The 12384-nt window shown below is 43.1% G+C and overlaps 1 protein-coding gene across 2 annotated transcripts in view; it reads right to left on the bottom strand.

The window, feature by feature from the left end:
- ABCG4 (ATP binding cassette subfamily G member 4) overlaps positions 1-12384 on the bottom strand; it is a 131470-nt gene that overhangs the window by 82115 nt on the left and 36971 nt on the right. The window contains exon 3 of one of the 2 annotated variants that reach the window (XM_033918125.1): positions 8389-8469. The exons of the other annotated variant lie outside the window; for it this stretch is intronic. Within the exon in view, the coding sequence (XP_033774016.1) occupies positions 8389-8469 (81 nt within the window). The remainder of the gene's footprint in view (positions 1-8388; positions 8470-12384) is intronic. 2 annotated transcript variants of the gene reach the window in all.

The raw sequence follows: 12384 nt of genomic DNA, 5'->3' as shown, positions 1-12384 counted from the left end.
AACAGCACATATTCGTGAATAAAAAACCAAAATCTAGTCTTAGACATTTGTAGCACTGAGATAAGGCAGTATATTTTCTGCGTCTCGATGGCCACAAATTTGAACTTGGAGGATGAGGTGTACAGGGTCAGCATCTATGAGACAAACATGTTGGGGTTTTTTTTTTTTTTTGTTGCATAGGATTTTTGGACCCCAGTTTGTTTGCAAAAGTTAAACAGTTCTAAATCTAATAGAAGCTGGCATTGTCATCTTGATATAGGGACTTTTGGATCATCTGTTATTCTATTGTCCTTTGATACTTCATTTTTGGAAGTCGATATGGGGTCAAATTAATGTTGTACTTGAGTCATCAATCCCATTGACTTACGAAGTCATAATATGTGGAACACTATTACATGTTAAACCCCCTATGGATTGTTATAAATGCCGGCTTTTCTTAATTATGATGGGAATAGCCATGCAGATGATAACACGTAATAGGAAGAACTATGATCACCTTAACTTCTCTTTTTGGTGAGCGAACTTATGCTCCAGCTACAAATATGAAAAAAATGAATGCTGAGATATTGGGGCATATTTAACTTGGTGTGAGGTCGATTGGCACCTTTTATGGCTTCTACATACCCTGTTTCCCCGATGGTAAGACACTGTCTTATTTTTTTTGGAAGGCCAAAATATGCTCTAGGGCTTATTTTCGGGGGGATGCCTTATTTACATTTTTTTCTAAAAAGGGGGGGCTGTCTTATTTGACAGCTGAAGAATCGGTCGGCCGAAAAATCGTACCGTGTATGGCCAGCTTTATCCATCATACCATATATTGTACCATTTAATGTCCCCATCAGGGAAACACAGTAAATAGATTATTCTGTAGTGCAGCATCAGAGGGGACTTGACAATGTGAAACCATTGTTTATATGCCGTATGCATTTTAAACAGACTTTATATACAGTAAGTGGTATTGCTCACAGCAAAAGAAACCTGTCTGCGTGTCTCACTTTTGGATGTTCTGGCCGTGAACAAACTCCTGCAGTCTCCGTTAGGGAGGGATGAGGGAAGCTGCCTGTGTTTCCTTGCGCGGAGTCACGTGCGCGCGCTGCAGTCCTGTCACTTCCTCCTCTTCACTTCATGATGAGGCACGGCACGCAGCCATGGAGGCAAATACGGTAGACGGAGGGACCACACGGAGTCACCCACCCGATTCGGGTAAGCGCAGGTATCGGTGGGTGGCTTATTTGCGGGGGGGTGCCTTATTTTACATTTTTTTCTAAAAAGGGGGGTCTGTCTTATTTGATGGCCCTGCCTTATCATCGGGGAAACAGGGTAGTTGTCGTTTCTCTTTAATTTTTGTCTGATTTCCTTACACATCCAGGGTGGGAATATATTACTACTTTAAATAAGAGTGGGTTATTGGAAGAATAATTGTATTATATTATTGATTAAATAAAGGGAGTGGGGGGAAAAGATTACTTTTAAATATGTGTGAGTTCAAAGTGCTTTTCTTGATTTGTTATATGTTCAGATTCATATGTATTGCACTGTTACTACTTGAAAATCAATAAAGATTTATTTTTTAAAAAATTAACAGCACATTTCAAGGATGAATAAAATTCTTGCTATATGCCATGTTGGCCTGCATTGTATGTTCACTTTATTTTCTGTCTAATAAAAATCATTTCAAACAAAAAAAAGGTAGCAAGCTTCAAGTCTTCTTAGTTCTAGAAATCTATTCCTTAACACATAGAATGATATGACTGTCCATCTCTGTGGGAATCTGTGTTTCAGTCCAGTGGTGTTCAACAATGGTCTCTGAGAACTAAGATACAATAAAGTTTTCATGATACATTTAATTAATATGCGATGGAGATATTTGCATGCATTGATGGTAGCATGCATGCAAATCTCTCACACACATATTCATCCTGAAAACCTATACTGTTTGCAATCCTCTGTGATCAGAAGTGAATTCTACTGCAGTAGGGAATATATATAAAATCCCAAAAGGAGTTCATACAATTTCCCTTAAAGACTGAACAGCTATTTGGAGTAAAGAAGCCGGAGGAATTAGGAAGGTATTAATAGATTTTGGAACCCCGTACTCTGCCTTTCCAGCAGGAACCTGAAAGGGGAACAGTAAGTATTGTAGGTGACATCTGAGCCTCAACATCCATCTGCCTGGAACAGAGTAGAACGCAAGAGATTCTTAACATATTAACAAGACCAGTGGTTCCCAACCCTGTCCTGGAAGACCCCCAGGCCAGTTGGGTTTTCAGGATAGTCCTAATGAATATGCATGAGAGAGATCTGCATATAATGGAGGTGTCAGGCATGCAAATCTGCTCCATGCATAGTCATTAGAGTGATCTTGAAAACCCGTTGAGAACCACTTAACCACTGAACTAGACAGTACCTCGGTGTCAGGTCAAAAGCGCGCCGGGACAAAGGCACGCCCAGACAATTGAGCGCAGTGCGTGCCGCTTTTGTCTTTCGCACCGTTGTCTATGACCAGTACCTCACTTCTGGATCTATTCATGTGGATTTGGCATGGCCAAAATCTTTTCTGCCTTAGAGAAAATGGATTTTCCCTATGATGCCGAATGTTCAATTCAAAATCTGCATTAAGAGGTTAGTACCTCATTTCTTAGGAATTAGGAAAGTGGTTGATCACAGATTGCATTTCTAATTGTATATACCGTCAACCATTCCACTTCACTGAATAAATGCAACTTCAGACTGGTGTCTGCAGCACTTTCTTGCAACAACTCTATTCATTGTCATTTAGAGTTCATTTCAACAGTAACATTGCCCCTTACAGAAGACTTGCATCCCCTCTGCCCCTGTTATAGGAGAAAAAGTGGATAATTATATATACAGGACATATGACTGATGCAGTGTGAATATTTCTTTGATGTGGTGCTGTCTGAAAGGATGTGTCCCATTAAGAAAGATGTGGCTCAAGGTTCACATTAGAGAAAATTGTCCCCGTCCCCACGGGAACTAATTTTCCCGTCCTGGCTAGTTCTTTTCCTATCCCTGCCCCATTCCTACAACCTCTGTCCTCGTCTGCACAAGCCTCAAACACTTTAAAATCATAAGTAGCAACATTCTAGAGCTTGGATTGTGATGTCATAATGCCTCATTCCACCAATGCCTAAGCTCTGCCCTCATCTGCACAAACCTCAAACACTTTAAAATCATAAGTGACAACATTCTAGAGCTCAGGTTGTGATGTCATAATGCCTCATTCCACCAATGCCTAAGCTCCGTCCTCATCTGCACAAGCCTCAAACACTTTAAAATCATAAGTGACAAGATTCTAGAGCTCAGGTTGTGATGTCATAATGCCTCATTCCACCAATGCCTAAGCTCCGTCCTCATCTGCACAAGCCTCAGACACTTTAAAATCATAAGTAGCAACATTCTAGAGCTTGGATTGTGGTGTCATAATGCCTCATTCCACCAATGCCTAAGCTCTGCCCTCATCTGCACAAGCCTCAGACACTTTAAAATCATAAATAGCAACATTCTAGAGCTCAGGTTGTGATGTCATAATGCCTCATTCCACCAATGCCTAAGCTCCGTCCTCATCTGCACAAGCCTCAGACACTTTAAAATCATAAGTAGCAACATTCTAGAGCTCAGGTTGTGATGTCATAATGCCTCATTCCACCAATGCCTAAGCTCCGTCCTCATCTGCACAAGCCTCAAACACTTTAAAATCATAAGTGACAACATTCTAGAGCTCAGGTTGTGATGTCATAATGCCTCATTCCACCAATGCCTAAGCTCCGTCCTCATCTGCACAAGCCTCAAACACTTTAAAATCATAAGTGTTTGAGGCTTGTGTGTTTAAGGCAGAGCTTAGGCAGGGGTAGTAACAAAACTCACAGGGAAGGGACAGGGAAATTGAGTTCCTGTGGGGACTAGTTCAGTGATTCCCAACCCTGTCCTGGAGGACCACCAGCCAGTCAGGTTTTCAGGATAGCCCAATGAATATGCATGGAGGAGATCTGCATGCCTTTCACCTCCATTATATGCAAATCTCTCATGCATATTCATTAGGGTTATCCCAAAAACCCGACTGGCTGGTGGTCCTCCAGGACAGGGTTGGGAAACACTGATATAGAAGAAATTTTTTTTTTCCTTTTTATTTGTGAAAATTATATCTGTACATAGACATATAAAATACACTTGTCTTTAGGGTTACACATGCTCCCCTCACTGGAAACATCTGGCAGACATAGACTGATGCAGGACCAGCAAATGGTACAGGGTCTGAAGCCAGAGGGCCCAGTGGGAGGAAGAGAGTGGGTGAAATTGTAAACCATTTTGATAGTTCTCTCCTAAGCTTTATATCAAGTCTTCAATGAACTTGGAAATGTGGAGGAAAACATGAGACTGGGTGGGTGGGGGGTGGAGCAGTGAGAATGCTGGCAAGGATAGGAGCCTGGAGACAGGGCAGGAATGCCTGCGACTGGTCCTCTGGGAGGTGGGGATTTAGAGCACTTTGGGGATCTCAGCTAGTCCAGTTGAAGGGGTCCTTTTATTGAGGCGCGCTAACCGATTTAGCGCATGGTTAAAGATTTGTGCACGCTCAATCCTAAGGCATCCATTATATTCTATGGGCGCCTTAGCCCGCCCTAAATTGGTTAGTGCGCCTTAATAAAAGGGCCCCTAAGTGTGTATTTATTAATTAGTTGATGCTTCAAAATAATCTTTGGAATGGAGGAGTAGCTTACTGGATAGAGCACTAGGCATGGGATCTAGGGGGTCCCGATTCAAATCTCATTGCTGCACTTTTTGATCTTAGGCACTTAACCCTGCTCAAGTAGAAAAGAGAGAGAGAGAGAGAGAGAGAAAGAAAGAGAGAGAAAGAAAGAAAGAGAGAGAGAAAGAGAGAAAGAAAAAGAGAAAGAGAGAGAGAGAGAAAGAAAAAGAGAGAGAAAGAGAGTGAGAAAGAGAGTGAAAGAAAGAGAGAGAGAAAGAGAGTGAAAGAGAAAGAGAGTGAAAGAAAGAGAGAGAGTGAAAGAAAGAGAGAAAGAGAGTGAAAGAAAGAGAGAAAGAGAGTGAAAGAAAGAGAGAAAGAGAGTGAAAGAAAGAGAGAGAGTGAAAGAAAGAAAAAGAGAAAAGAGAGTGAAAGAAAGAGAAAAAGTGAGAGTGAAAGAAAGAGAGAGAGAAAGAGAGTGAAAGAAAGAGAGAAAGAGAGTGAAAGAAAGAGAGAGAGTGAAAGAAAGAGAGAAAGAGAGTGAAACAAAGAGAGAAAGAGAATGAAAGAAAGAGAGAGAGTGAAAGAAAGAGAAAGAAAGAAAAAGAGAAAAGAGAGAGAAAGAAAGAGAAAAAGTGAGAGAGAAAGAAAGAGAAAAAGTGAGAGAGAAAGAGAGATTATACCTAGTGTACCTGAATGTGGAGTGTTGCATGAGAGAAGAGTGTGGTGCAGTGGTTAGAGCTATATCCTCAGCACCCTAAAGTTGTGGGTTCAAACCCCAAGCTGCTCCTTGTATCCAGGGCAAGTCACTTAATTCTCCACTGCCTCAGGTACATTGGATAGACTGTGAGCCCACTGGGAAAGATAGGGAAAATGCATGAGCACCTGATTTGTAACCTATTCTGAGCTCCTTTGGAAGGATGGGCTAAAAAAAAAATCTTGAACTACTGCTGAAAAAAGTGTGAGCTCTATATTTTGATGTGAATAATGGGGCAAGTGGAATTTGTGCCACAGTCAGCTGTTCAATATTTTTTTATTCTATGGTTTAGGTCAGGGGTAGGTAATTCCAGTCCTCGAGAACCAGGTCAGGTTTTCAGGATATCCACAATAAATATGCATGAGATAGATTTGCATCTCAAGGAGGCAGTGTATGCAAATCCATCTCATACCGATTCATTGTGGATATCCTGAAAACCTGATCTGGCTCTGGCTCTCGAGGACCGGAATTGCCTATCCCTGGTCTAGGTTGAGTTCTCATCTCCTTGCAAGCTGAAAACAAGTCGGACTTTCAGGCTAATCAATCTTTACTCCTTAAACTACAATGTTTATTTATAATTTTGTATTTATAAATCCACCATTCTGTGACGTGCTCTTGACTAATATGTAAATATATCTGCTACACATTCATTTTTGGATATCCTGAACGCACCATCTGTCTCCGAGGCTCTTGCTGAGAGCCCTTGATCTAGACTCAGGAATAAACATCGCTATGTGAGCAAAACACCCACCAAACTCTGACACATTACACTACCCTGCAGGATGCACCAAGGCCAGTACCAGGGAGCCTGTAAACAGATATGTTCCGTTAAATATTCAGATTATTTATATAGATCTGTGTACTAAATATAGTCGGATAAAGTTATGCACATCATTTTCAGCCAACCCGGTATACGTGCTGATGGGATAAAATTTGGCCATGCCTCAGGAATACCTCTTTTGAGGGGGGGAGTCCTTTTACTAAGCGTGTTAACCAATTTAGCACGCGCTAATCGATTTAGCACATACTAAATGCTAAGGCGCCCATAGAATATAATGGGAGCCTTAGTATTTAGCCCATAGAATATAATGGGTGCCATAACGCGCCTTAGTAAAAGGATCCCTTGGAAAGGTCTTCTGCCAGAAATTTTCTGCTTTCCTCCATCCGATGCAGTCTTTAGAGATCAAATTATTTTAAGATTTTAAAAATGTATTTTTTCTCACAGTTCTATACTATATCATCTCTGAGTATTTCACTTCTGTATCTTATTGCACAACATAGCCTTTTCTTTCATTTACCGTATTTTCACGCATAGAACGCGCGCGTTATACACGATTTTACAAACCGTGCATAACCTTGCGCGTTATACGCGTGAGCGCGTTGTATAAAATTTTTTTTTACATCGTTCCCCCCCCCGATGTCCGATTCACCCCGCAGGACCGCTCGCACCCCCACCCCGAAGGACCGCTCGCACGCACTCGCACCCCCACCCCGAAGGACCGCTCGCACTCCCACAGCCTCCCGACCCCCCCCCATCATGTAGAAGCTCCTACCGTTGTCCTGCTGCTTCCTCTTCCGGTGGTCCCGGCCCTTCTGTGAGCCCTGCGTCTGCATTGCTTCTTCTTCCGGCGGTCCCACCCATTCTCTGACATCCTGCGGGGGGATGAATCGGACATCGGGGGGGGGGGCATCAGGCTTTCAGGGTGGGGACAGGACTTCAAGGGGGAGAGGAGAGTCGGGGCGGCCGAAAGGAGTCGGGCGGTGACGGGAGTCGGGGCGGCATGCGCGGTATACGGGTGTGCGCGGTATATAAAAATTTATTTACATAAATTAGGTTCCCGCGCGCTATACCTGTGTGCACATTTTACACGGGTGCGCGGTATATGAGTGAAAATACGGTAAATCTAAGTTCCTTCTCAGAAACTTGATATAATCCAAAAAATCATCATTTAGTTTTCTGCTCTTTTAAAAAAAACTTTGGATTGACATTTGCCAGCTTCTGTGAACCAATTAGTGAGAGGATTTCTATTCTTTAATTTGCTGCATGTTTCTTCCAGCAGCTAATTATTTTTTTTTATTTTCTTTCTATTTATACTTGTTACATATAACAAAATTAGGTACATCAAAGAAATTCACAAGAAATAAATTTTAAAAATACAACTGTATCTCTGATCTAGTCCACATTAATAATTATTTCTGTAGCATGGATATTCCTTTTGCCGATTACTAGAAATTGTCATCACAATTTTTAAGCAAATTCCATATGACCTACATCGATTTTATTTATATAGATTTATACATGACCTACAAATTCCATGTGACCTACATTAGATTTATCATCTCACAGAGATCTTTCAAATATATTTGAAAATTGCAGCTGACATTAAGAAAAACACCAACCATAGCATTTAAATATGGACCCATCAGCTATTTATCAACATCAGACAACTATGGTATAAAATGATTGAAAATAGAACAGTATACATCCTTATTTCCATACTGTGTGCAATTTGCAAATGCTCTGATACTAACTAATTCCATTATAAACAAACATACAATTAATCTGACTTCATATTTAGGTATCTCACCTCTCTATATATCATTTTTACCTGTTCACGATGAAAGCACCAGTTTTCAGGATATCCACAATGAATATGTATGAAAAATCTGCATCTGAAGACTCTGAAGACAGTGGAAAATCTATCTCGTGTATATACTGTACATTGTGGATATCCTAAAAACCTGAATGGTTGCCCTCCCCCCCCAGAGTAGGTTTAAAAATCACTGGTTAGGTTTTATGTGCTATATTATAACATGCATATAATTGGATGATACTCTTAAAAAACACCTTAGCATAGTAAAGGAAGCAAAAATAGAGCTTTCTGCTTTCAAATTATTCTCTCTGCTGTTATCTGTAGTAAAGAAATACCATATCTTGATGTTCTTCTAAACTCTAGTTCTGTCTCATCTAGATGCTCTTGGACAACTGGTTTGATTCTTTTAGGTGCTTCTGAAAAAGAAAGAAAGAAAAAAAAAAAAAAGTACACTTCAAGTCCTGGTTGTGTATTTCCATCTGTCTGCCTGTGATCCTCTTTCCACAGTGCTCCACAATCAACTGTGTAGGGTCACTGTGAAGGGAAATGACTACCGCATATACTTGAATATAAGATGGGATTTTTGGGCCAAATAAATGGCCCAAAAATGGGAGTCTCGTCTTATATTCGGGTCACCCTTCATGGACTAGTTACAGGCCTCCTCCGGCCTGCCATATAACCTGGTGGGCCAGGACAGGAGGGATGCCTCCTGTCTCCTCTCCTGACTGACAATTTTGTTTTTCCTCCCTCCCGCCTATCTTTTTGTATCCCTGGTGGTCCAGCAGTGTACTGGGCAGGAGCAAGCTTTCTGTGCTCCTGCCCAGTGCTGATCCAGTCGCTGAATGACTGCCACTAGTTCTCGCGGAACTCATGATAACTGGCTGCAGCCATTCAGGGAAGGGCTTCGCGTGGGGCAGGAGCGCAGAAAGCTCGCTCCTGCCCACTAACTGTTGGACCACCAGAAATTCAAAAAGGTATATGGGGCAGCAGGAGGGTGGTAAAAAAACAGAAACTGTCAGAGTAGGCCGGGACAGGAGGGATCCCTCCTGTCCCAGCCTACGATTGGACCAGGCAGGCTTGGTTGAGGCCTGCAGGACATCGGGAGAGAGAGGGAACAGGGTTCAGAGCAGGGAGGTGAGGCAGGGTGCAGAGCCTGGAAGGGAGGAAGAGGGGACAGGGTGGAGAAACTGGCAAGGCAGGGAGTGAGAGGGGCTGGATACAGAGCTTGGCAGGGAAGGGATTGAGAGGGGCTGGGCGCAGATCCTGGCAGGACACATGAAAATGTAGCCCCTCCCCAGCTTATATTCAAGTCAACCTTAATAAGTTCCTGACCCAGCCCATCACTTTGGGACCCATCCCAAGGGCACTCAGTTTATTTATTAGACATCTGTGTGGAACACTGTCAAAGGCTTTGCTAAAATCTAAATACACCACATCTAGCGCAAATCCTCTATCCAATTCTCTGGTCACCCATTCAAAGAAATTGATCATATTTGTCTAACAAGACCTACCTCTAGTAAATCCATGTTGCCTCCAGTCCTGTAATCCACAGGATTCCAGAAACTTGACCATTCTCTGTTTTAAAAGCATTTCCACTAATTTGCTTACCACAGAAGTCAAACTTACCGGCCTGTAATTCTTTACTTCCACTTTTATGGAGAGGGACCATATCCGCCCTCTCCAGTCTTCTGGTACCACTCCCGACTCTAGAGACTCGTTGAAAAGGTCAGTCAGTGGAGCTACCAGAACTTCCATAAGTTTCCTCAGCACCCTCAGATGTACACCATCCGGCCCCATTGCTTTGTCTACCTTTATTTTAGCTAGCTCCTCACGAACAAAACCCTCTGAAAATCGATCCAAGTTCTATTACTCCTCCATCCCTATTGACGTTTGTCTTCTGCGGACCAGCTCCCAGCACTTCAGCCGTGAACACAGAAAAGAAATTTGTTATGCAATTTGGCCTTTTCTTTATCAGCTTCTATAAATTCCTCCCCTTCACCTCCGAGTCTCACAATGCCACTTTTGCATTTCTTCCTATCACTAATATATCTAAAAAATGTCTTGTCTCCCCGTTTTATCGTGTCAGCTATTTTTTTCTTCCATTTGCATCTTTGCTTTCCTGACTACATGACCAGCCTCTCAACTTTTCCAGATATTTCTGCCGGTCTTCCTTTTTCTGCGATCTTTTGTAGTTTATGAAAGCTAACCTCTTAGTCCTTACCTTCTCAGCTACTACTTTTGAGAACCAAAACGGCCTTCTTTTCCTCTTACTTTTACTTACTTGCCTCACAAAAAGGTTTGTCACTCTTACAATCGCTCCTTTCAGTTTTGCCCATCGCATTTCCACTCCTTCCAGATGTTCCCATCCAGACAATAATTCCTTGACGTAAACCCCCATCCGAACAAATACACATCTTAATATTAAACTGTACCATGCAGTGATCACTGGATGCCAGATGATCACCCACTGTAACATCAGAAACACTTTCCCCGTTTGTAAGCACTAAGTCCAGTATGACCCCATCCCGTGTGGGTTCCATTACCAATTGCTGGAACAGTTCTTGTATGTAGAGAATCCAGAATCTCCCTACTTCTAGAGGACTCCGCAATAGGGATACCCCAATCTACATCCGGCATGTTAAAATCACCTATTAGCAAGACTTCCCCTTTTTTATATACTGTATTCTGAATGTCTACTATTAAATCTCTATCTACTTCTTCCATCTGTGAAGGAGGCCTGTATATCATGCCAATCTAATATAATAAAGCCCTAAGCGTGCATGCGCACTCCCACCTGCGTGCTCCTGTTTTCCATGCGCTGTAGGGCACCGCAGGTAGGAGTGCGCATGCGCGAGAATCCCCCGAGGTGGATGTCGACCGTGGCGGCCGTCAGCGGCTGCAGACCACAGCGGCGCCTGTTGGCGGTTGAAGGCTGCGGCGCCTGTTGGCGGCTGGCCGCGGCTGCAGGCCGCGGCAGCAGATGGCTGAAGCCTGGCTGGAGGAGGAGCTGTGAGAGCTCCACAGAATCAGGAGGTGAGGAGAGAGAGAGAGAGACAGAGACAGATGGATGAGAAGGATAGAGGGACTACTAGGGGGACCAGGAGAGATGGTAGGGGTTATAGACTTCAGGGAGTGTGGAGGGGGCAGGAGAGAGAGATGATCTTGGGGAAGGACAGAGGGATACAGGAAAGGGAAAGATGGCCAAAGAGGTGAAACAGGGTCAGAGAGAGATGGTAGAGGGTGTGAAAGGGGGAAAGGAAGAGATGGAAATGGTAGGACCACTGCTGCTTTGGGGCACTGAGGGAGGAAAGGTTGTTACGTCAGGACTGCTGCTGCCGCCTCGGGTAAGTAAAGACCCTGTCAGGAGGGCCAAAAGGGTACAAAGGAAATGGTGAAAGGTGAGGTGGTGGGACTGGGATCAGTGGGAGGCAGGGTCTGGGCATGATAGAGGCGGGGCTATTCTAGCACCCGTTACTGTAACGAATGTAATGGGCTAAAACACTAGTGTAAATATATTCACCATTCCCTTTTTCCAAATTGATCTACATTGCCTCTTCCTTGCCCTGCAGATCCTGCAATTGTGTGGCTTTAATATGATCTTTAACATATAACACTACTCCTCCTCCTTTTCTTCCTACCCTGTCTTTCCTGAACAGATTATAGCCCGGTATAACTACATCCTAGTCATGGTTCTCCATGAACCATGTCTCTGTGATCGCCACTATATCCAACTCCACTTCTTCAATCACAGTTTCTAGATCAAGAATCTTGTTTCCCATACTTCGAGCATTAGTATATACTACTTTCCAGACAATGCCCCCTTTTTCCATCCATGTAGAGGTATTCAGTGAGGGCTTATACTCACCTGGGAGCTTTGATCACCATGCCCCATCACTTCTAGTTTAAAGCCATCTTCAGTAGATTAGCCAGCCTGCTAGTGAAGACACTTCTTCCCTTCTTTGATAAATGCACACCATCCCTGTTCAGCAGCCCTTGGAAGATCATCCCATGGTCCAGTAAGCCAAAAACCTTTCGACGACACCATCCATGTATCCATCCATCAAGCCCAGTAGCTTATTCTCATGGTGGCCAATCCAGATCCCTAGTACCTGGCCAAAACCCAAGGAGTAGCAATATTCCATGCTACCGATCCAGGCAAGCAGTGGCTTCCCCCATGTCTTTCTCAATAACAGACTATGGATTGTTCCTCCAGGAAATTGTCCAAACCTTTTTTAAAACCAGCTACAGTATCCGCTCTTACCACAACCTCTGGCAATGTGTTCCAGAGCAACTATTCTCTGAGTGAAAAAAAATGTCCTCCTATTGGTTTT

The sequence above is a fragment of the Geotrypetes seraphini genome, chromosome 13 (genome assembly GCF_902459505.1).
Source record: "Geotrypetes seraphini chromosome 13, aGeoSer1.1, whole genome shotgun sequence".
NCBI lineage: Eukaryota > Metazoa > Chordata > Amphibia > Gymnophiona > Dermophiidae > Geotrypetes > Geotrypetes seraphini.
The sequence above is the reverse complement of the archived record's forward strand: the minus strand, read 5'-3'. Positions and strand labels throughout refer to the sequence as shown.